The sequence below is a fragment of the Gigantopelta aegis genome, chromosome 2 (genome assembly GCF_016097555.1).
Source record: "Gigantopelta aegis isolate Gae_Host chromosome 2, Gae_host_genome, whole genome shotgun sequence".
In the NCBI taxonomy this organism is placed as follows: domain Eukaryota; kingdom Metazoa; phylum Mollusca; class Gastropoda; order Neomphalida; family Peltospiridae; genus Gigantopelta; species Gigantopelta aegis.
In genome coordinates, this window is record NC_054700.1 from 17,862,998 (window position 1) to 17,888,520 (window position 25,523).

The 25,523-nt window shown below is 38.7% G+C and overlaps 1 protein-coding gene across 1 annotated transcript in view; it reads left to right on the forward strand.

Moving 5' to 3' along the window:
* LOC121387479 (thrombospondin type-1 domain-containing protein 4-like) overlaps positions 1-25,297 on the forward strand; it is a 168,577-nt gene extending 143,280 nt beyond the window's left edge. Inside the window, exons 9-16 of the mRNA XM_041518616.1 lie at positions 18-960; positions 6,172-6,301; positions 10,254-10,458; positions 11,106-11,276; positions 17,800-17,973; positions 20,457-20,642; positions 22,577-22,769; positions 23,554-25,297. Of these exons, the coding sequence (XP_041374550.1) occupies positions 18-960; positions 6,172-6,301; positions 10,254-10,458; positions 11,106-11,276; positions 17,800-17,973; positions 20,457-20,642; positions 22,577-22,769; positions 23,554-23,672 (2,121 nt within the window). The 3' untranslated portion in view covers positions 23,673-25,297. The remainder of the gene's footprint in view (positions 1-17; positions 961-6,171; positions 6,302-10,253; positions 10,459-11,105; positions 11,277-17,799; positions 17,974-20,456; positions 20,643-22,576; positions 22,770-23,553) is intronic.
* Positions 25,298-25,523: the final 226 nt, after the last annotated feature.

Below are 25,523 nucleotides of genomic sequence, written 5' to 3' on the forward strand. Positions count from 1 at the left end.
CATAACAAACATGGCAGATCAAACCAGGGGAGACAACTCACAAGTCAGGCGAGAGAACTCTCGAATCAGGGGAGACAACTCTCAAACCAGGGGAGACAACTCTCAAATCAGGGGAGACAACTCTGAATCAGGGGAGACAACGCTCAACTCAAGGGAAAGACTCACCAACGCCATCTGTTGAGCAGCAGAATGATGAGGATGTGTTAAAAAGCCAGAAGGACCGACACATCATCCCGGCCCCGCGATGGGTGGATCGCAGTCTGCAGAATATCAAGTACGGACAGAGTCCACAGTACATTCCTTCGCGTACTCGTAACCAGCAGCTTCAGCTGGTAGACAAGACGAGTAAACCACAGACGTACAGATATTCAGACAGCGGATTCCGCAAGTCGAGGCAGTCCGTGCGGGGATTGTACGCCAGGAGGTATCAAGACCTACAAGGTGGGGTAAAGGCTGAAATAACTGGTAAGAGAAAACCATCGAAAGTTTTCAAGAAACAGCCACATCCAAAGAGACATCAAATTCACCCGCGGCATCGTTCGAGAAGTCGGTTACAGAGTTACAGCAGGCAGGCTCGGGTACAGCCAGCTAAAAGACATTCCGCGGTTCCGGTTCAGCAAACACCTTCTAGGTCATCATCTCACTTGGGGAGTAGTGGGAGGGTTCTCGGAGGAGGTTCAGGAGGAACAGGGAGACAGTATTATCACACCAATCAGTATCAGACAGGAGGAGGATACGTGGACAGACAGCACACATACGGCACCCAGCCTGACGTGAACCGTCTGGTTCAGAGGAATTACCAGCACGCCGTGTCGCTGAGCAACAAGCCGTATCGCTACGACAACACGATTACTCAGACCTCTGCTAATCTGCGGTCGCCGGTGTATGCTTCTCCCTTGGATGGAATCTACTCATGGAGGATCTCTGGGTTCTCGGAGTGTTCCACGACGTGTGGTGGAGGTACGTATTCGACAGTACGTCGGGGATTTATCCACGATTTACTGTCATTCCTTAATAGACTTGAATGTGATTTTTGCCATATGATTTGATTTTATCATTTGATTTGTGGGGGCGGGACGTAGCCCAGTTTAAAAGTGTTCGCTTGATGCGCGGTCGGTCTGGGATCAATCCCCATCGGTGGCCGATTGGGCTATTACTTGCTCCAGCCAGTATACCACGACTGGTATATCAAAGGCTGTGGTATGTGTTATCCTGTCTATGGGATAGTTCATATACAAGATCCCTTGCTGCAAATTGGAAAGAGTAGTCCATGAAGTGGCGACAGCAGGTTTCCTCTCAGTATCTGTGTGGTCTTTAACCATATGGCTGACGCCATATAACCGTAAATAAAATGTGTTGAGTGTGTCGTTAAATAAAAACATTTCCTTCTTTCCATTTGATTTGATGTATGTAGGGCAGGATTTAACTCAATTGGTTTAGTGCTCGCTTGAGGTGCTTGCATCACAGGATCGAACCACCTCGGTGGAATCATTCAGCTGATTGGATTTTTTCTCCTTCTAACCAGTGCACCACAACTGGACAAAAGTCGTGGTATGTGCTATCCTGTCTGTGGGAAAGTGCATATAAAAGATCTCTTGCTGCATTAGGAAGAATGTAGCTGCTTTCCTCAGAGGACTACGTGTCCGAATTACCGAATGTTTGACATCCAGTAGCCGATGATTAATTAATCAATGTGCTCTAGTGGTGTCATTAAAGAAAACAAACGTTTTTGAAACCAATAAATCTTGCACCATTATTAAATTGTTATATTTACACACATAATTACACAAATATCAAGTGGGAATTTTTGGTGTCACTTGCATTTGGAACTGCGGAATGCCTGGAAAAATCACTGTATGTTGTAAATATGTATGATTTAATGTGGATTTAGGTTGCAGGACGTAACTTGGGGTAGAATGCTTTCTGAATGTGTCATGTGACATAGGATTGTCTCCAGTATGTTATCCACTCCTGTATGAGTAAAAATCTTTATTACCAAGACATTGCACACCAACACATTTTTATGTATGGTTATATGGCATCAGAATAGGACATCTGTGTACTCGGGTACGGGTCGAGTTTGACCCTCGAGTACTCAAGTCCAATATTTTGGACACACGGAAGGAAGGAAGGAAATGTTTTATTTAGTGCGTCGTTAAATAAAACATTTCCTTCCTTCCTTCCGTGAGTCCAAAATATTGGACTTGAGTACTCGAGGGTCAAACTTGACCCGTACCCGAGTACCCAACACTTACATTAAATGGTAATGAGACTACTAAGGAATAAAGTAAAATAGCATTACGCCATCTTAATTCCAGTCTGAACATGGATGCCAAATCATGCCACTGTATTACGTTCCACACATTCGATTTATGTTTTTCCTACATGTCTCACAGCCCAAATTATGTAACTGGTGGCACGCATATGGCAAAATAAAAATCAGTTCATGGAAATCATGGATTTTTGTTACTTCATGAAAATGTTCTGGTGATCCTGAAGTTCTAAAATTACAATTTTAGAATGTAAAGATTTACCATATATTAACCAGTTGGCAGTTCGCAAGAATTTAAAAATTGGCGTAACTGATAACATAGTATCACAGATTGTGGAAGAGCACAAGACTTATTGGTTTTACAGATATAATGGCTATACATACCAGGGCCGTAGCTAGGATTTTTTTTTTTGAGGGGGCAACTGAGTAGTTAATGGTCTAAAACTCCTAAAAGAGTTAAAAAGAGAATTTTCTTTAAGTTTCTATAATGCTTTCCGGAATTTTTTCGGGGGGGGGGTGGGGGGGGGGCAATCCAGATACCGACTCCAAACCCTGAGTGAGTGCTCTGCAAGGCTCAATGGGTAGGTGTAAACCACTTGCACCGACCAGTGATCCATAACTGGTTCAACAAAGGCCATGGTTTGTGCTATCCTGCCTGTGGGAAGCGCAAATAAAAGATCCCTTGCTGCCTGTCGTAAAAAGAGTAGCCTATGTGGCGACAGCGGGTTTCCTCTAAAAACAGTGTCAGAATGACCATATGTTTGACGTCCAATAGCCGATGATAAGATAAAAAATCAATGTGCTCTAGCGGCGTCGTTAAATAAAAACAAACTTTACTTTTACTTTATTGGTTTTACAGATGTAATGGCTATACATACCAGGGCCGTAGCTAGGATTTTTTTTTTTGAGGGGGCCAACTGAGTAGTTAATGGTCTAAAACTCCTAAAAGAGTTAAAAAGAGAATTTTCTTTAAGTTTCTATAATGCTTTCCGGAATTTTTTCGGGGGGGGGGGGGAATACCCCTCACCCCCTCCCCCCTCCCCCTGCCCCCTCCCCCTCCCTCCTACTAGCTACGGCCCTGCATACCAGTAAAACATCAGCTTTTGGCTTGTTACTGGTAATTAGGCTCTAGGTTGACACTTCAGTACCAACTTCATCCCAGAGCAAGTTTCAAGGTGCAAGACCACTACAGCAATATGTCTCTCTTACTATCCGTCCACATCTAACAGGTAAAGGGACTATATCTTGAATTTTCAGCCCTAGCAAGACTTCTTTTTGTCTCCTCCCCACCCCCGCAAAAAACCCCAACAAAATAAACACATCCTGTTTTTTTACAACACCATCTTACCTTAATTAACATTTTGGAATGACCTTTGACCAATTTATTTTAAATTTCCTTTGGCTGTTGGGAAGAAATTTTTTTTTAAATCTATATTGAAATACTATAAAACATTAACATTGTTCAGAAAGGCATTGGTTATAGAGATAATCATATTCTAAGCAAAAAAATTTAAGTAAATTGTAATTTTAATAATGTAAAAAAAAAAACACAACCCCGAATTTTTTTTTAAAATAGTTACAAACCCAGAATAGCCCCATTTGATCAGGCTTCCCAGATAGCTGAAGTCTGTGCCCAGGACAGTACACTTGAACCTTGACTGGCAAGGCAACAAATGCAAAACAAAATTTAAAAAAAACAAGGGTTTCTTTATAAGTACATGTTTAACCAGATTTATCTGTAGGCATTGGCAAATTTATGTGTGTATATTCGAAAGATTAACACTACCTGTCTCAAGGTAAGGGTAGAGAAGATATTGGCTTCTCGAGTTAATCTGAACGTGATAATAAAAACAAGCCAGAGGAATGTTGTGTGTTTGAAGGCAACAAGACAGTAAGGGTTGAAGAATGTGTCTGTCTCTGTGGAGATGTCTGCTCATTAGTCTCCCTGAGTTGTGGTGATTGAGGTATGTGTGTGTGTGTGTTGTTTAATCTAAACAGCACTGTAATACAAAGTATGTATGTGTTTTACATTTTTAGATAACATCAAAGAAACCATTTGCCCAAGTAAAGCAGTCAGCCATCCAACCAACCAATTAGCCATCTGTCTGTCCGTACCACTACCCATCCATCTATCCGCCTGTCCGTCCGTCCATCCGTCCGTCCATCCGTCCATCCATCCATCCATCCATCCATCCATCCATCTGTCCATTTGTCCATTCATCTGTCAATCCATCCAATCATCCATCCAGCCATCCATTCATCCATCTGTCCTTTCATTCACCTTCCATCCATTCATCTTCCCATCCACCCATGCACCCACCTATCCATCCTTCCACCCATCCATCCATCCAAGCAATAATCCATCCTTCCATCCATGTAATCATCCATCCATCCGTCCGTCCATCCATGTAATCATCCATCTGTCTATCTATCCATCCACCCATCCACCCATCCATCAATCTATCAATCCATCCATCCATCTATCCATATACCCACCCACTCATCTATCCATCCATCCACCCATCCATCCACCCATCCATCCACCCACGACCCATCCATCTGTCCAACAATCCACCTTCCATCCACTCATCCATCTATCTGTCCATCCATCCATCTATTATCCATCCATCCATTCATTCATCTATTATTTATCCATCCATACATACATACATACATACGTACACCTTTCAACCACTTACACATGTCTGTCTGGTTTAAAATGTATTATTTAGTATGATCACTGTGTTAACTATCATAGATATTGAAGAAAAAATCGGCTATTGGATGTCAAACATTTGGTAACCCTCTACATTTTTTCTAATGCAACAAGGGATCTTTTATATGTACTTTCCCCAAGACAGGAAAACACATACCATGCATGGGCTTTGTCCAGTTGTGGTGCACTGGATGGAACGAGAAAAAACCCCAATCAGCTGAATGGATCCACAGAGGTGGTTTGATCCTATGTGACTCAAGCACCTCAAGCGAGCCCTCAACCAACTGAGCTAAATCCTGCCCCCACTGACCAATGGCGACACAAAATGTATCACTGGTGCTGTCACATTGTTATCATGGCATTCATTTTTTTTTTTAAATCCACTTGAGCTTGTTTAATCTGATTGCATTGAAAGTGAGACTTGAAGTGAAATGTTCTGTGATTTTACCTTGACGTTTTTATTATCACTATCAAGAGCATATCAATGTAGGTCAGGTCTACCTTGGCAGACATACCTGTATTGCCAGATAGCATGACATGTGTAATAAAGGATTTAGTTGTGTGGGTTTTGTTTTTTTTTGGGGGGGGGGGGGGGGGGGGGCATGAATGCTTATTATAATGAGGAATGGGTTAAATCTGAAAAATTAATTAATGCAGGGGGTGGGACGTAGCCCAGTGGTAAAGTGATCACTTGATGCACGGTCAGTCTAGGATCTATCCCCATCGATGGGCCCATTGGGCTATTTCTTGTTCCAGCCAGTGCACCATGACTGGTATATCAAAGGTCATGGCGTGTGCTATCCTGCCTGTGGTATGGTGCATATGAAAGATCCCTTGAAAAAATGTAACGAGTTTCCTCTCTAGCTCAAACGAGAAATAGCCCAATAGGCCCACCCATTGGGATCAATCCTAGACCAACTGCACATCAAGCGAGTACTTAACCACTAGGCTACATTCTGCCTCTTTTATATATTACATATGCATGCAAGTGTGTATAAAAGATCCCTTGCTGCTAATGGAAAAAGGTAGCATGGGGTTTTTTTTTAATGTGTCATACTGACCAAATATTTTACATCCAGTAGGTGATAATTAATAAATCAGTGTACTCTAGTGGTGTTGTTAAACAAAAACAGACTTTGACTTTGACTGTTTTTCATGGATCTTTGCTCCTTTTTTTTTTTAGGTTCCCAAGTGACTGAAATTGTCTGTGTCAAGGGCAACTCCCAGGTGGTGGTTACTGCGGACAACTGTGAACCAACGAATATTCCACGGAGACAGACTGTGGCATGTAACACGCAGCCCTGTCCACCCGAGTGAGTTTTAACACCTGTACAATATGTATTTATGTAATGACCTTACGTTAACAAATCCCATATATGACAATAGTATAGGTAACATATGACTAAAACTGCTACACTCAGCATTTCAATCAGCATGTACACCATGGATATATTTCATTCTCATTTCAACTTATTTTTGTGCTTATATCCAATTAAGGTTCAAGCACGCTGTCCTGGGCACACACCTCTGCTATTTGGGCTGTCTGTTCAGGACAGTGGGTTAGTTGTTAATAATTGTTAGTGGTTAGTAAGAAAGAAGTGGGTGTAGTGGCCTTACACCTACCCATTGAGTCATTAAAACTTGCTCTGGGTGGGAGCCGGTACTGGGCTGCGAACCCTGTACCTACCAGCATGGATATAAATACTGCCTGCCTTTAACCATAAAGTTTACTGTCCTGGACGGAGGAGCCAGTAAAAAGACGACACCTGCGCCCATGACAGGCGTGTGCTACAACAGCTTGTTCTGAATGTGCATGTTAAAACCTATTAAAATGACCTGACAGTAAATCAGAAAAAAAACCTTGGGTGTTAAGCTGCTCATTTCAGAGTCAGGCATAACGGGAACTGTCTTTGAATACCCTACTTCCATACAAAATTAATCATCCTATTTTCACAAGGACCCTGCACATGTTTCAGGCACAATTACATGTATAGTAGCTCAGGTACACTGATACAAGTTCAAATTAAATTACATGAATTTACAGGCCAGATGAAGCCACATTTTATGACAACAAACACTCTCATATTATCAGCAATGGCAGGACTGGTAGCGTTAACTGTGATACTAAAAGTTGGGTGCACCTTGAACTTTGACTTGTTGAGATGCTATTTGTTGTAATGCTATTTGTTGTAATGCTGCAGGTTCTAATAGACCAAATCAATTCCTATTGCTGATAATGTTAACGTTTACTAATAAAACTGATATAAGTAGCGTAGGAAGTACAGCAATAAAAAGTGTGGCACCTCACATCTAATCTACCTGCAAGAAAATGGGGGATCACATACCATTTAAAAGATTTAATTAATATTTTTAATAGCAACCATCATTTTTGCTGAAAATTGCAGTTCCATTTTTGGGGGTACCTCGCATTAGTTTCAACCTCTGGTATATACTACTGCATAACAACTGTACATCAAATGAAAGTGTATTTATTTATTGTCAATGGATAATAGTATTTGCATAAATAATCAATGTCACATATTACTACCAATCACACCCACAGCTGCTTTTACTCCATAAATATTTGACGGTGCACCTCAAACTTTGACGCGAAAAACTCTACTTTGGTACTATGCATCCTGCTTGTGACTGGTATATATTGGGTTCGCATCTCCACCCTCTGAAAATAGAAAGTTCCATTAACCGTTTATAGATTACAGCTTATTTCATGCACTGGTAACATGGTTTCTTTTTGTGTAATCTATGATAACCATGTACATGTAAATGATTTCTTAAATGTAATGTATGAAAAAAACAATGAGTTGCCTTTAATTATATCCCATACAAGATTCAATTAAACATGTTTTTGAAGATTCAATTAAACATGTTTTTGAAGATTCAATTAAACATGTTTTTGAAGATTCAGTTAAACATGTTTTTGAAGATTCAGTTAAACATGTTTTTGAAGATTCAATTAAACATGTTTTTGGTCAGTAGTTTTAGTTTGACTTGATGTAAAAAGAAAAAGTGCTTTGAAAACAACAAAAATGTTCTATATGCATTTGTATGTGAAATTTGTAAACACGTTGATCAAGATATGAACAAAACAGCAATACTCAGCAGTTTTAAATTATATATTTTTGTATTAGCCTATCCTACGAAACTCAATTGTTAATCTCTATATACTAATTGGAGATCCATTTTGTATGTACATGTATGTAGCATTTTTTTTTTTTAAATCCATGAGCACACAACATTCTTCACTATGGGTGAATATATCGCTGTTATATTTATACCTTTAGCAATACATGTATTATTATAAATTGCACATAAAATATGACCTTTTTGTTGTTTCCAAAACATTTTTTTTTTTTTTTTTTTTTTTTTTTTGTAATATAAAACCAGACTGAAATTATTGACAAAAACCGCCACACTTTTAATGAAGGTTAATCATTGGCACAGTGGTTAAGCCATCAGACTACAGGCTGGTAGGTACAGTGTTCGCAGTGTCGTACCTGCTCAAACCCAGAGTGACTTCTTAAGGGCTCAGTGGGTAGGTGTAAGGCCACTACACCCTTTTCTCTCTCACTAACTACTAACAATTAACAACTAACTCAGTGTCTTGGACAGCCAGCCCAGATAGCTGAGGTGTTTGCCTAGGACAGTGTGCTTGAACCTTAATTGGATATACATGTACATGTAAGCACGAAAATAAGTTGAAATGAAAATCACTCTCACTCACCTTCACTTCCATGCGACTAGTTCAAGGAGAGTAATTGTTAGCTCACCTTAGCATGTGAATGTATATACAGTTAAACCCCTCTAAAACGGACACCCTTGGGACCAAGTAAAATGTCTGGTATTAAGAGGTATCCGGTTTAGAGAGGTTAAGTTCTGTATCAATTTTTAGAAAAGGACCATGAAAAATGTCCGGTTTGGGGGAATTCCGGTTTACAGAGGGTCCGGTTTCACTGTAGTATCAATTTATTTTAAATGACTCCGCATAAAAGTTAGGGAAGCAGCTAATCACTCCCCTCAGTTATTAACATGCAAGGTTTCGTACAGGGTATAGATCTACATGAACAACAATATACCATGTTTTCAAAATTATCACAGCAATGTACATGTAGCTGAGTATTTATATGAAATTTTATTGTTTTATTTATGGTATATCTTTACTAATATTTTTACACACTGCACATATACATTTCTGTTTTTTTTAAACACTATCAAGCCATGTTGAAATTATTAACAAAAACAACTTTTAGTGAAAGCTATAGACAACAATAGTTTTGTTCTTGCAATTTTCATAGCCCAGTATTTATATTCATTTCTTCTCGCAATTTTCAAAGCAAAGGTATAAATATACAGAGCCTCACATACATGTATGTTGTTTTCCCTTCCTATTTATTGCACAAGTTTATTTTGCACAAGAATATATATACCACGAAGTATGTTCTTACACAAAATAAATGAGTACAATAAATAGGAATCGAAAACAACGTATGTGATGTTCTGTATTTATTACATACCTTCTTTTACTTTTGACAAATCGATTTTTTAATTTAATGTCATAAATACACTTTCTTAAATCTGTGATCTTTCCTCATGGATTTACTTAACGTTAAGAATCGTACTCTGCGGCAATCTTGTGTAATGTTTCCAATATGATGTGACGTAATTTGTAAATCATACATGACGTCGGTAACAAAACAGTGCTATCTCCAGTAAAAATTAAAAGGGAATTCCCCATTTACAAGTTCCGGTAAGATCACATATATGTGGTTAGGCCATCGGTCTACAGGCTGGTAGGTACTGGGTTCGGATCCCAGTCGAGGCATGGGATTTTTAATCCAAATACCGACTCCAAACTCTGAGTGAGTGCTCTGCAAGGCTCAGTGGGTAGGTGTAAACCACTTGCACCGACCAGTGATCCATAACTGGTTCAACAAAGGCCATTGTTTATGCTATCCTGCCTGTGGGATGTGCAAATAAAAGATCCCTTGCTGCTAATCGGAAAGAGTAGCCCATGTAGTGGCGACAGCGGGTATCCTCTCAAAATCTGTGTGGTCCTTAACCATATGTCTGACGCCATATAACCGTAAATAAAATGTGTTGAGTGAGTCGTTAAATGAAACATTTCTTTCTTTAGATCACACATATGTATGAATCATGATACAAGATAAATTTATTACATGGTTTAAAAATGTCTTTATCACTATAGTAAGGCTGAATAGGTATGTAATAAAATTGATATATCCACAGCTGGGAGCCGGCCGACTGGGGTGAGTGCAGCAGGACGTGTGGGATGGGGATACAGTCGCGTACCGTGGAGTGTCGCCGACGCATCTCGCCAACGGTCGCGGTGAGCGTGTCGGCGTCACACTGCAACAACAGCGCACGTCCGGCCGTCACGCAGATGTGTCAGGTGAGGCCGTGCGCGGAGTGGAAACTCACCGACTGGTCACAGGTAAGTGGAGAAATATAGAGATATGTGTTATGTATGGGGTGGGTGAAACTACTCAGGGTTGGCAGTAGTAACACAGATGAGATCTTTCAAAATAGGGCGGGACCTAGCCCACTTGTAGAGCGTCCGCCTGATGCACAGTCAGTCTAAGATCAGTTTCCGTCGGTGGACCCATTGTGCTATTTCTAGTTCCAGCCAGTACTCCACAACTGGTGTAACAAAGGCCGTGGTATATACTATCCTGTCTGTGAGATGGTGCATTATAAAAGATCGCTTGCTACTAATGGAAAAATTAGCGGGTTTCCTCTCTAAAGACTACCAAAATTACCAAATGGTTGACCTCCAACAGCCGATGATTAATAAATCATTATGCTCAAACTTTTGATCACCTTAAAATTTATCATCATCCCAACCTGTGCCCTAACTACTGGTATATCAAAGTCCATGGTACGTACTGTCCTGTCTGTGGTATAGTGTATATTAAAGTCCCTTGATGCTAATGAAAAATGTACAGGTTTTCTTTGAAGACTGTGTATTAGAATTATCAAATGTCAGATATCCAATAGCTAGTGATTAATAAATGTGCTCTAGTGATGTCGTTGATCAAAACAAATTTTAATTTTTTATGGGTTTTTTTTTTAATATTTAAGTGTTCCACCGACTGCGGCCTGGGTGAGAGATCGCGGAAAGTTACCTGTATATCTACTGAGGGAATCATCGTTAGTGACCGACGCTGTGGTCTGCGGAAACCAGCGGTCAAGGAAGTCTGTGACATGGGATCGTGTGCCCAGGGCTGGTACCACACTAAATGGAGCGGTCAGGTATATAGTACTTCATTAATGTATTCTGCTGCCGCATTTATTTCATTTCAACTTATTTTTGTGCCTGTATCCAATTAAGGTTCAAGCATGCTTTCCTGGGCACACACCTCAGCTATCTGGCCAGTCTGTCCAGGACAGTGGGTTAGTTGTTAGTTGGTTAATAGATGAGGGGTCCAGTGGTAAAGTGTTCGCTTGATGCATGGTTGGTTTAAGATCGATCCCCGTCGGTGGACCCATTGGGCTATTTCTCGTTCCAACCAATGCTCTACAGCTGGTGTTACAAAGGCCATGGTATGTACTACCCTGTCTGTGGGATGGTGCATATAAAAGATCCCTTGCTGCTAATTGAAAAGAGTAGCCCATGAAGTGGTGACAGCAGGTTTCCTCTCTCAATATCTGTGTGGTCCTTAACCATATGTCTGACACCGGTTTATTATATAACCGTAAATAAAATGTGCTGAGTGTGTCCTTAAATAAAACATTTTCTTCCTTCCTTCCATCCTTTCTTGTAATAAATGTTGATGGTGCTTCGCACTCTATTTTGAAAACATGTGGATTTGTATGAATGCTCTACAGATGTAATGGAAAGTACTGGGCAATACAAATCTTTTATCACCAAGTAATGTTTTTGATGATCATGCAAGGTTTTATGATCATGTGTGAATTGATAAGAGACATAAACAAAAAGCTCCAAAAACTAAATGTTTAAGTATGGATGGACTGACAGACAGATGGACAATGCCCATACCCATAAAATGACCCATCAAAGATGGGCACATAAAAAAATGGAAGCTAGTTCTACATTCATAAATACATTTTTGTGTAGAAGATACATATCTAGAAAGACGTTTATAAGACAGGCAGTTTATGCAGGTAGGTCTATATGCATGGTTTTTCTAGCAAATTCAAAATTAATGTACATCAACATTTTATTAAAGTTTCAAAGATAATAGAAATTTAAGAAAACTTAACAACAATAGGGGTTATTTGTTTATGGGGGGGGGGGGCAAGGACCCTTTTATCTACTTGAGTTTAATGGCTGAAACGTTGCTATTACTTCTGCCCAATTTTTATTTTAAAAATAAAAGTTAATATAGCCTATTTGCCTAAATATCCATATGCATTGCGTTATACTTTGGCATGCTTATATACCACGAATGTTTCAAGCATGTCCGCCCCAGGTTTCGGTCTCTGGGAGGTCAGTGGCCCAATCCGGGGCAGATCCATATGGGGTGTTTTGGGGTGGGGTTTTTTTTACAGCTTTGGGGTGTAATTACCCCTACATCATTCTGTCCCTGATTTTATATACCATATTTGCCTTGAGTTGTGTTCGGTATTTGACAGATTCGAAAACAAAATCCACCAGATTACAGTAATTTTACATCTGAACAATTGCAATGTAAACTAACTGACACGGCTAGCGACCTCCAGCTTTTCCTGTCATTTTGTTTTCTCGTCAATCAAGTCGAGCTTTCAGATTCAACTTAATAGATTTATTATTATCTGATAAAATACTGCACACCAAGCAGTTCAGCAGGCTAGCTGACAAGTCACTGTTACATGCTGACACCATTCCTTGTTTGGGCTACTGGCCATTGACCACAATTATTTAGGCTGTTTGTTTCTATATAGCGTTAGTGACTAAAGCACTTTTATTAAAATTAGTTGGCCTGTGTAGGTAATATTTTGTTACGTATCACGTCGCAATTCACTACGCAATTTTCAGAGATCGCTTCACAATTTTAAAACATTAAACAGTAGTTGCTGATCAGTTTTGTCCTGAATCAGGCCACTGGCTATGCCAAGAGACCGGACCGGGGATGGACATGCCTGAAACCTTAGTGGTATAGGGGCATGTTAAAAAACATTCAAGCCTCAAGCTAATCAATTATCTATTGACTAGAAATATCACTAATCAAAATAAAAAAATAAAAAAAGTTCCCTGCTATTGATTTTTAATGCATTTTTGTCTGCTTAAGACAATATATATTTTGGGTGTATACCACCAAATAAAATCCCATAGACAACAATAGTAACATATGTGGCTAAAACTCCTACCTAAAGCATATCAATCGACATAAACACCACAGTGGGTATAAATACTACCAGCACTCACTTTTAAAATGAATCAGAAAACATTAGGGGTCAAGGTGCTCATTTCAGAGATAACAGATAGCGTCTATGACTACCCTAGTGCCGCATAAATTTGAGGGGTTTTTTTTACAGGTACACCATACATGTTTCAAGCACAAGGCTACTTGACACAGTGGTACTAGATGAAATAAAATTGCATACATTTTTGGCCCAGATGAACTAATTTTTTTTACAACCAACACACTCAGACGTATCACCAGTCACAGGACTTGTGGTGTTAACTTCTCTATCAAAAGTTCAGTGCACCTCGAACTTTGACCAAGCTAGAAGTTATTTGGTTTAGTACTACCTTCTTCCATTGGTTTGGGATAGATCCCCATCAGTGGGCCCATTGGGCTATTTCTCGTTCCCACCAGTGCACCACGACTGGTATATCAAAGGCCATGTATGTGCTATCCTGTCTGTGGGATGGTGCATATAAAAGATCCCTTGCAGCATTAGGAAAAATGTAGCGGGTTTCCCCTAATGACTACGAGTCGTAATTACCAAATGTTTGATATCCAATAGCCGATGATTAATAAATCAATATGCTCTAGCGGTGTCGTTGAAGAAAAGAAATGTTTTTCTTCTCTTTCTCCCAGAATGTCAGTTTAAACAACCACACCCACTAAACCTGGCAGGAAGGAAGGAAGGAAATGTTTTTGTTGTCTTTCTCCCAGAATGTCAGTTTAAACAACCACACCTACTAAACCTGGAAGGAAGGAAGGAAATGTTTTTCTTCTCTTTCTCCCAGAATGTCAGTTTAAACAACCACACCTACTAAACCTGGCAGGAAGGAAGGAAGGAAATGTTTTATTTAATGAAGCACTCAGCACATTTTATTTATGGTTATATGGCGTCAGACGTATAGTTATGGATCACACAGATATTGAGAGAGGAAACCTGCTGTCGCCACTTCATGGGCTACTCTTTTCGATTAGCAGCAAGGGATCTTTTATATGCACCATCCTATAGACAGGATAGCACATACCAAGGCATTTGATGTACTAGTCGTGGTGCACTGCTGGAGCGAGAAATAGCACAATGGGCCCACTGATGAGAATCGATCCCAAACGCGCATCAAGCGAGTGCTGTACTACTGGGCTATGTCTTGCCCCTCAAACCTGGCAGGAGTACAGTGTACTCGGTACACCCATTTTACAGATCAAGCACTATATTTTCATGAGCTGGACATCACACAAAGAAGTCTTCAGTGTTAACAAGTTACACATGTTTGCAAACTACATGCTCTCTCGATCCTATCAGCGTTCATCTAATAATCATGTTTCGATGCATCTTCTTATGATATGATATTTAATCATCTTTAGTATACAACCACTTACAGATGTTCTATGGAGTAAACCGGTGTGTCAGCCTTCCTCTTTATTTCACTCGTCAGTGGTTTTTATAAATATTAGATTTATAAACTATTTCCTATTGCATTACTGGTAATTATTATTTAAAGGCACATTCCTGAGTTTGCTCCATTGTAAGATGTTTCCGACTAATAACATATTTCTACGATTAAACTTACATATTAAATATATTTTCTTGTTTAGAATATCAGTGTCTGTATATTCAATGTGTTTCTGGTCGTCTTAATATTTCTAAGAAGCCCAAACTGGATTTTGTCTTCAAATAATTTCATATGTACGAAAAAAACAATAGTTTAGGAAATAAAAGGAAATTTAACCTGGTACACATATTATAATGATCAGAAACATGTTTAATATACAGCCACTAATATTTTATGCAGAAAAATATATTTGATATGTAATTACAATCATTAAAGAGTATCTGTTAGTCAATAACATCTTAAAATAGCCAAAAATTTCCTGAACTTCCTAAATGTCCCATCCGTCCAAATTTCCTATCATTAATATGGCACGTTCATGTAGACTTAAAAAAAATCTATTATGTAGAGTATAAATTGGCATTCTGATGCTTTTTAGGTTCCTTGTGGCATGAAAGATTCTATCATAAAGATATCATCATAGTTTATAAAGAGAAAAAAAAAATCCTCAAAATATTTCTTAATTTCTTTTGGAGTACTGTAATAACTCTTCATAATCAGATCTATTTTTGAAAGTAGTGTATAAACAAAAAAATACAACATTTGGTTACACCCATTTATAATGTATGGGGTGTGAAAATCGTGAAGCTTGAAGCCACTTGTGTGGTAATAAATGCCAGCATTAACCTGACTTTAATACTTTTTCTAAATGATCAGTCTTGTTATGTCAGAGGCAGGACGTAAAGCATTTCCTTAATGTGCAGTCTGTCTAGGATCGAACACTGTCGGTGGGCCCATTGGGCTATTTCTCGTTCCAAATATAGTGCACTATGACTGGTATATGAAAGGTCATGGTATGCACTATCCTCTCTGTGGGATGGTGCATATAAAAAATCCCTTGCTACTAATGAAAAAATGTAGCAGGTTTCCTTTCTAAGTCTATATGTCAAAATAACCAACTGTTTGACATCCAATAGCCAATGATTAATATATCAATCTGCTCTAGTGGTGTCATTAAACAAAACAAACTTTCTTAAATATTTGTTTTACATTATCTATCATGTTAGACTCGACTTACATGTACTTGGCATAATTTCAGTATCAGTTTAGAGAGGTGGCGGAGGACATGGCTCAGTCACAAAGTGCTTACCTAATGCACGATATGATCTAGGATCAATCCCCATCAGAGGACTCATTGGGCTGTTTCTCATTTCAGCTAGTAATATGTAATATTCTGTCTGTGGGATGATACATATAAAAGACCCCTTGTTGCTAATCAAAAGGAGTAGCCTGTGGAATTGCAGCAGCAGGTTTCTCCTTTCTTTTATCAGTGTGGTCATTAAAGGGTCATACCCTAGTTTTCAAACACTAAGACACATTTTTTACTATTAAGAGCCGTTTTTGATAACAGAAATCATACTTTACTTAGATTTTATTGTTTAGATTATCCATTTCCGTACATTCGAAGTGGTTTTTTGGTCATCCTGGTGTTTTTAATATCACAAAATGCATTTCTCATATTTTTAAAAACGCACATGCATCTGAGAAGTAACAGTTTTAGTCAATTTTTAGAGGGTACTTCACCATTTCAAAGTCACAGACTCATGTTTCACTCAATTGTAACTTTATCTAAATGTGTTACAGGTTTGTAGACTAACTAAATGTAGTGTTAATTTTCACAGGCTGAAACTAGGGTCTGTCCCTTTAAACATGTCTGATACTGTATAACCTTAAATAAAAATGTGTTGAGTGTGTTGTTAAATAAAATATTTGTTCTTTCCTCTTTTCATATCAGAAATAAATCTTCTCATGGTTTTTTATCTTAATTTTGAAAGGAAAAAGTCCACATATTGGTTTTAAAGGAGGTGTAAAAAAAAATTTAACTGCATTTTTGGGAGTCAGAATAAAAAATGTTATGTAAAATGACAGCATGGTTCTTTCCTAGTCATTGAAGTATATTTAAGGATTTCAAGAAAAATTCTGTAGATACCAATCCATATTATTGATAATTATCAGTACCAGTTCCTATTCTGTTTGAGAAGAATGTCACTTGCACTACCACAAACTCTGAACAAACACTGGAACATTAACTAGCTGCAGCTTACTTTATTAACCCTCTGTCCTGGACACAGACAGCCCAGATAGCTGAGGTGTGTGTGTGTGTGTGTGCCCAGGACAGCGTGCTTGAACCTTATTTGGATACAAGCACGAAAATAAGTTGAAATGAAATGAATGAACTTTATAAATAAAGATGAGAGAATTGTTTTGAGAACATTGCATAACTCTTGATAAACACTCCCACCCTCACCCGGCCATAGGGCCAAGTTTACAAAGCCTGCTTTAGACTTACACACGTGTGTAACTAAAAAATGTACATTTACTATGCTTAAACAGTTTTGTAAATTTAGCCCACAATGTTTTGTAATGCAATCCCATGATACCAATACCCCCCCCCCCCCCCCCCCCCCCCCCCCCCCCCCCCCCTCCTAGAGCATTATGTAATTGTCAAACAGCAAGGTGGGACGTAACCCAGTGGTAAAGTGTTCGTTCGATGCGCGGTCGGTCTAGGATCGATCCCCGTTTGTGGGCCCATTGGGCTATTTCTTGTTCCAGCCAGTGCACCATGACTGGCATATCAAAAGCCGTGGTATATACTACCTTGTCTGTGGGATGGAGCATATAAAAGATCCCTTGCTGCTAATCGAAAAGAGTAGCCCATGAAGTGGCGACAGTGGGTTTCCTCTCTCAATATCTGTGTGGTCCTTAACCATATGTCTGACGCCATATAACCGTAAATAAAATGTGTTGAGTGTGTCATTAAATAAAATATTTCCTTTCCTTGTAGTGCAAAATAAAATATTAATTTTTAATTTTCAGTGTTCCAGTCACTGTGGCAGTGGTGTGTATACTCGGAAGGTTTACTGTTCGTCTTCGGATGGAAGTGAACTGCCAGCTAAGAAATGTTTGTCCAGTAAAAAGCCTAGAGAGCACAAGTCCTGCAAGGGTAATCTCCCTTGTGGTGGAATCTGGTTTACTGGTCCATGGTCAAAGGTAAAAGAGTTCGTCAGCAGAGTGAAAACATGATTATGCCATTAGGTTGGTTTAATTTTAAATGTAAAGCAATAGTGACTGCATATGGTTAACTTGTTTACTGAATAATTGCATTAGAAAATATTGAAAATTGTAATTTTATATGCAGATTATAGGCCTGGGTCTTGATTCTTTGCAAATGGGCAGCATATCCTACAGATGACTAATATGCATTATTTTTATTTTTAAAAAAGGGGCGTGATCTAGCCAAGTCAGTTGAGTGCTCAACTGTGATCTAGCCAAGTCAGTTGAGTGCTCAACTGTGATCTAGCCAAGTCAGTTGAGTGCTCAACTGTGATCTAGCCAAGTCAGTTGGGTGCTCAACTGTGATCTAGCCAAGTCAGTTGGGTGCTCAACTGAGGGGTAGGATTTAGCTCTGTAGGTTGAGTGCTCGCCCGAGGTGCTTGCATCGCAGGATCGAACCACCTCAATGGATCCATTCACCTGATTGGGTTTTTTCTTGTTCCAACCAGTGTGCCATAACTGATCAAAGGCTGTGGTATGTGTTTTCCTGTCTGTGGGAAAGTGCATATAAAAGATCCCTTGCTGCATTAGAAAAAATGTTGCGCGTTTCCTCTGATGACTACGAGTCAGAATTGCCAAATGTTTGACATCCAATAGCCAATGATTAATTAATCGATGTGCTCCAGTGGTGTCATTAAACAAAACAAACAAATGTTTTGCTCGACTGAGGTGCTTGGGTGGGAGTATTGAATCACCTCATTGGACCTATATATATTATCTGATTGTTTTGTTTTCCTCGTCCCAACCACTGCCCAACGACTGGTATATCAACGGCTGTGGTATGTGCTGCCTTGTGTTTGGGAAAGTGCACATAAAGACCCCTTCTTGCTAATGGAAAACTAGTGGGCATCCTCTGACAATGTTTGATATCCAGGGGCTAGTGATTGCAGTAATAAATCGTTGTGCTCTAGTGGTGGTTTTAAACAAAACAGACTTTAACCTATAAAAATGTAACTTGTTTTAGTTTGCTTTGTTTAACGACACCACTAGAGCTCATTGATTAATTAATCATCGGCTATTGGATGTCAGACATTTGTTATTCTGACTCGTAGTCATCAGAGGAAATCCACTACATTTTTCCATTAGCAGCAAGGGATCTTTTATATGTACTTTCCTACAGACAGGAAAGTACATACCATGACCTTTGACCAGTTGTGGTGCACTGGTTGGAACAAGAAAAAACCCTAAATCAGTTGAATGGATCCACCGAGGTGGTTTGATCCTGCGACGCAAGCACCTCAGGCAAACGCTCAACTGACTGATCTAAATCATGCCCCCAACTTGTTTTAGTGTCTGTTAAAATATCGAGCTTAGCTTTTAGTATATTTTGTTATCTACTACAATTTAGAAATGTTTTGTTTGTCAGCAAACAGCAATATTGAGCCTTCCTATAGCAATTTTAAACTTGGAGACTTTTGCAACAAATAAACACAAAATTAAAAACCAAAAATCAACCCTTCATCTAATGGCAATAACTTTTATCCATTTAAAAAAAAACGGCCATTGGTAAAACTCCTGGGCCCAACTTCGCTAAACATCGTAAGCTTAGTTTTGCACGTAAACATAAATCTACGACTAAACCACAATTCTTATTACTGTTTTAGTACAACAAATATACAGTGAAACTCCTCTAAACAGGACATCCTCTGGACCAAGTAAAGTCTGGTTTTAAGAGGTATCCGGTTTAGAGAGGTTCTCTTATGTGCAGATATTTAAAAAGGGCTCATGAAAAACGTCCGGTTTTGAGGGGATTCCGCTTTATAGAGGGTCCGGTTTAGAGAGGTTTCACTGTAGTTAGAAGTACACACATTTCATTTCATTTCATTTCATTCTTAAAATGCTCCATTTTCTGTAATGATGTAATTTTTTGGTGAAATAGATGCCAAACATTTGTAAATATATTCCCAGTATAACTGCTAGTCGTAGATGTAAACTTACGATGTTTTGTGAAATTAGCCTCTGACCTATGACAATTCATATCACAATCATGGGAATGATTGTTGTCAAAGCCACTATTAAATTCAAGCCCTGCTAAAGTATGACTTATATTACAATATGGGACAAGACATAGCCCAGTGGTAAAGCACTCGCTTAATGCACTGTCGGTCTGGGATCGATCCCAGTCGGCGGGCCCATTGGACTATTTTTTGTTCCAGCCAGTGCACCACGACTGGTATATCAAAGGCCATGGTATTTGTGCTATCCTGTCTGTGGAATGGTGCATATAATGCTACTAATGGAAAAATGTATTAGGTTTCCTCTCTTAAGACTTTATGTCAAGATTACCACATTTTTTTTACATCCAATAGCTGATGATTATTAATTAATGTGCTCTAGTGGTGTCCTTAAATAAAACAAACTTTATATTACCAATATACATGTATGTTAATGTATTTAATGTATACACTTTATGTTAACAGTGTAATGCAACATGTGGCATTGCTTGGAAGACTCGGGACGTTGTGTGTATGAAGAATCTCGGTGGAAGTCTGCTGACCATTGTGACAGAAGAAAACTGTTTGGCAGAAAAGAAGTCGAGCACAGAAGAACTGTGTTCCAAACGGCCGTCCTGCAAACCACAGTGGTACATGACAGAGTGGTCCAAGGTTAGATTTTATTTTTGGAATATTGTCGACTTTGTTTTAAAACATCACCCATTAAGGTCCATCGGCCTCGGTGTCATCGTGGTTAAGCCATCCGTCTACAGGCTGGTAGGTACTGGTTTTAGATCCCAGTCGAGGCATGGGATTTTTTAATCCAGATACCGACTCCAAACCCTGAGTGAGTGCTCCGCAAAGCTCAATGGGTAGGTGTAAACCATTTGCACCGACCAGTGATCCATAACTGGTTCAACAAAGGCCATGGTTTGTGCTATCCTGCCTGTGGGAAGTGCAAATAAAAGATCCCTTGCTGCCTGTCATAAAAGAGTAGCCTATGTGGCGACAGCAGGTTTCCTCTAAAAACAGTGTCAGAATGATCATGTGTCTGACGTCCAATAGCCGATGATAAGATAAAAAACCAATGTGCTCTAGTGCAGTTATGTGGAACAGTAAAAGCACACCTACGGTGGTGGAAATTTCCACCTGGGACAAGGCTTGCTGAGTCCCAATGTCAAAATTTCCACCACTAAGAGATAGCTCTGTCCTATATACCTAAGGATGAGATACAAAAACAAAAGAAAGAAGAAAAAAGAAAAGAAATAGATACTCTGTAAAAAAAAAATAAGGATGATAAAATATAATATCTTTAGGTGTGTGACAGTGTTCACCAGAAAAGGAGAGTGATCATTTCACTTCCCAGCTCACTCACCCGGTAAGTTTTACGAGAGCTGCAAAATGATCACCTGGCAATAAATGTTTTAATGAATTTCATTTGAACCTTCATACGAATGCAGTGCCGGATTTATAAAGGAGGCAAAGGGGGAGCCCCCAGACTAAGGACTTCCTTTATAAAAATCATTCCAGCCAGTGCACCACGACTGGTATATCAAAGGCTGTGGTATGTACTACCCTGTCTGTGGGATGGTGCATATAAAAGATCCATTGCTGCTAATCGAAAAGAGTAGACCATGAAGTGGTGACAGCGGGTTTCCTCTCTCAATATCTGTGTGGTCCTTAACCATATGTCTGATGCCGTATAACCGTAAATAAAATGTGTTGAGTGCGTCGTTAAATAAACCATTACTTTCTTTCTTTTCCTTTATAAAAAAAAATGTAATAATTATAAAATTAGTTCATTTTTTAATTTGTCATGTAATTTAATTTCTATATTGAGGGTTCCCCAAACCTGAAGTGCCCCGGGCCCCCCAAGGTCTAAATCCGGCCCTGTGTAATGAATGCTCACCTGGCATCGTTTCAGGAAAATGATATTCAGCTCTCCTTGATTTTGCTCATGATGAAAACTGGTAACAAAACTTTCAATATGTACTCTTCAAAAAAAGTAGGGGAACTCTAATAAGAATTTACAATTGTCAAATTTGTAAGGTATATTAGCTATGGGGAATGGTTATATGATAATAGTGAATTAATTGGGCAAACATTGCAACCGGTAGTTCAGTATTACAGAAGGTTTTATGACCACCAAAGATCAGAAGTGAAAGTTGACGTTTTTTTTATCAGTAAATCGCAAATTCAAACAATAAAATGACTGAAAACAAAACAATAACAACTGTATGATCAATAGAATGTAAAAGGTTGACAGAAATAATGTTCCACAGTGATTAATGGACCTTCCTGGAATATGTCAAAATCGAGAATGACACCCCACGCACGTGTACAAATGAATGAATGAATGTTTAACGACACCCCAGCACAAAACGCATGTGTACAGGGCAACTGCATGATGCATGTGCAAACTATGGAATGTGTTTTGGTGTGTGTTGATAAACAGACCTGAATGTTCTTTACTAGGATGTCTGTGGTCAAAACGTATGTTTTAATATTTCAGGTTCCCCTACGTTTTTTTTAAGAGTATATAATACTATGAGTACATGATTCATTGTAGATTATTTAATTAGTCCCACATCCTTGTTATTTTTCAGTGTTCAGTAAGCTGTGGTACAGGATCGAAGACGAGAGAAGTGAAGTGTCTCGATCCGGAACTCGTTCCCAGTTTCGACTGTAAGCCGTCCAGGCGTCCCCGGGAACGTCAGTCGTGCAACAGACAGTCGTGTTCAGTAAAGAAGAAACCCATCATTAGAACGTCCAATAGAATACAGAAGGATGAACGAGGAGGTATCTTAAGTTTTTTTTTCTTTCCATCCTTATCTTTGTTTTTGTCCATCATGCAGTGGCCCCAATGGGCATTTTCCCATTCCAACCAGTACCCTACAACTGGTATACACCAAAGGCTGTAGAGTGTGCTTTCCTGTCTGTGCTATGTATGGGCATTAGTTATCATATGCTCACTGGCTAAACAATGTATATATATATTTTATTTTTTTTTTTTTTTTTTATTAAAAATGGAAGGAAATAAGGTCCAAGGGAAGTAATTCTACCAGTTGGGGATATTTACTAATAATGAGGGTTACCTCCCATTTTTTAAGTCTTTTTTTTTTTCTCCTTCCATAAGTTAGTCAGCTTTAATAAATTTTATTTATTTATTTTTGTTGGCATGACATAAATATCCTTGTTTTTACAGCCTAAATATATTAAATTTAAAAAATTTCAGCTTCACTGTTATAAATTTATTTTTTTTCTCAGTTATCAATGTTGCTGGGGGTTTTTTGTTTTTTTCTGAATTTATTATTAAAGTTTGTTTTGTTTAACAATTGAATTTATTGTTGTTCTATAGTTTATTTTTTAATTCAAGTGTACCGATTTATTTTTTTACATTTTTGAATGTGTTACATTTTTCATTTTCTGAATGTGTTGCACTTTTCAGTTTCTGAATGTGTTACATTTTTCAGTGTTTAATCTGTTGCATTTTTCACTTTTTGAATGAGTTACATTTTTCAGATTCTGAATGTGTTACATTTTTCAGTTTCTGAAGACAGTCTTACATTTCCCTGTTTTTCAGGTTCTGAATGTGTTGACGTGTTTCCTGACTGGTGTCGACTCGTGAAGCAGGCTCGAATCTGTGGTTACAGTTATTACAAACAGCAGTGCTGCGTGACATGTCGCGACCACAAGTCATAGCTCCCCTAGTCCGGTAGCATACAGACAATATCACACAGCTGTATGGCAAATACTACCACAGGTTCAGTTCATGAGACATAACAGACTTTCTGTCACTCAGGAGGATGTCAGACTAGATGACATTGTCTGTGGTGTAATGTTCTGTATAAAACAAACTGAATTCTGTCATACAGGGAAATGGAAGAGTCATTCAGGACTGTAAACTGAATATGGAAAACGTAATTTAATATGCCATTCAGAACACTGTAAACTGAATGACGAGTCTAAGCTACAGGATATCTACATACAACAAACTGATTTTAATATGTCATTCAGGACTGTAAACTGAATCACGAGTCAGCTACAGGATATCTGCATATGGGAAATGTAATTTAATATGTCATTCAGAACTGTAAACTGAATGACAAGTCTAAGCTACAGGATATCTGCTTATGGGAAACGTAATTTAATATGTCATTCAGTACACTGCAAATTGGATTACTAGTCTAGGCTGCAGGCTACTGGCATTTGACAAACTGAATTTAATGTATCATTCGGGACATTGTAAACTGGATGACTAGTCTGAGCTGCAGGATATCTGCCAATGACAAACTGAACTGGTATGTGATTCAGGATACTTTAATATTAGATGACAAGGTCTATGATACAATGTTCACTGTATATAACAGACTGAATTCCCCATCCAGAAGAATGGAACAGTTCATGACTGGATACAAGTTGCAGATACCTGCTTATTACTAAAAAAAGAAAATGGAATCGTTTCATTCTGGATACTGTGACGTTGGATGACCTGATCCAAGATTTTTTTAAATCTACACAATAAACTAAATAATGTCACTGAAGAGAGTAACATTGGGTGAACAGGTTTAAAGTGGAGGATATCTGCACACAACACACTGAATAATGTTCATTCAGAGTGCTGTAATAGTGGATGATCAAGCTTCATGCTTATAAACTTTTTTAAGTCTGGACTTGGGCTTACACATAGTCTTAAGCCCTTACCATCATAGTACCATGATAGGGAAGTAGTTTAAACTTGTAACAAAGGTGGACTTCTGAGTTCTCTAAGCATGGAGCCCAGATCAAGATTGATGCTTATAAACCTTTTTAAGTCTGGACTTGGGCTTACACATAGTCTTAAGCCCTTACCATCATAGTACCATGATAGGGAAGTAGTTTAAACTTGTAACAAAGGTGGACTTCTGAGTTCTCTAAGCATGGAGCCCAGATCAAGATTGATGCTTATAAACCTTTTTAAGTCTGGACTTGGGCTTACACATAGTCTTAAGCCCTTACCATCATAGTACCATGATAGGGAAGTGGTTTAAACTTGTAACAAAGGTGGACTTCTGAGTTCTCTAAGCATGGAGCCCAGATCAAGATTGATGCTTATAAACCTTTTTAAGTCTGGACTTGGGCTTACACATAGTCTTAAGCCCTTACCATCATAGTACCATGATAGGGAAGTAGTTTAAACTTGTAACAAAGGTGACTTCTGAGTTCTCTAAGCATGGAGCCCAGATCAAGATTGATGCTTATAAACCTTTTTAAGTCTGGACTTGGGCTTACACATAGTCTTAAGCCCTTACCATCATAGTACCATGATAGGGAAGTAGTTTAAACTTGTAACAAAGGTGGACTTCTGAGTTCTCTAAGCATGGGGCCCAGATCTATGATGCAAGATGTCTGCATTTAACAAAGTGGATTGTGTCATCTGAGAGAAGTGACAAACAATGGTGACCTAGTTATGAGACACGTTTTCAGGAAACGAAAGTGTACCATCTTTAGAAATTAACAGTATATATATATATATATAGATATATATAGATAACACATCTACAATATACAGGT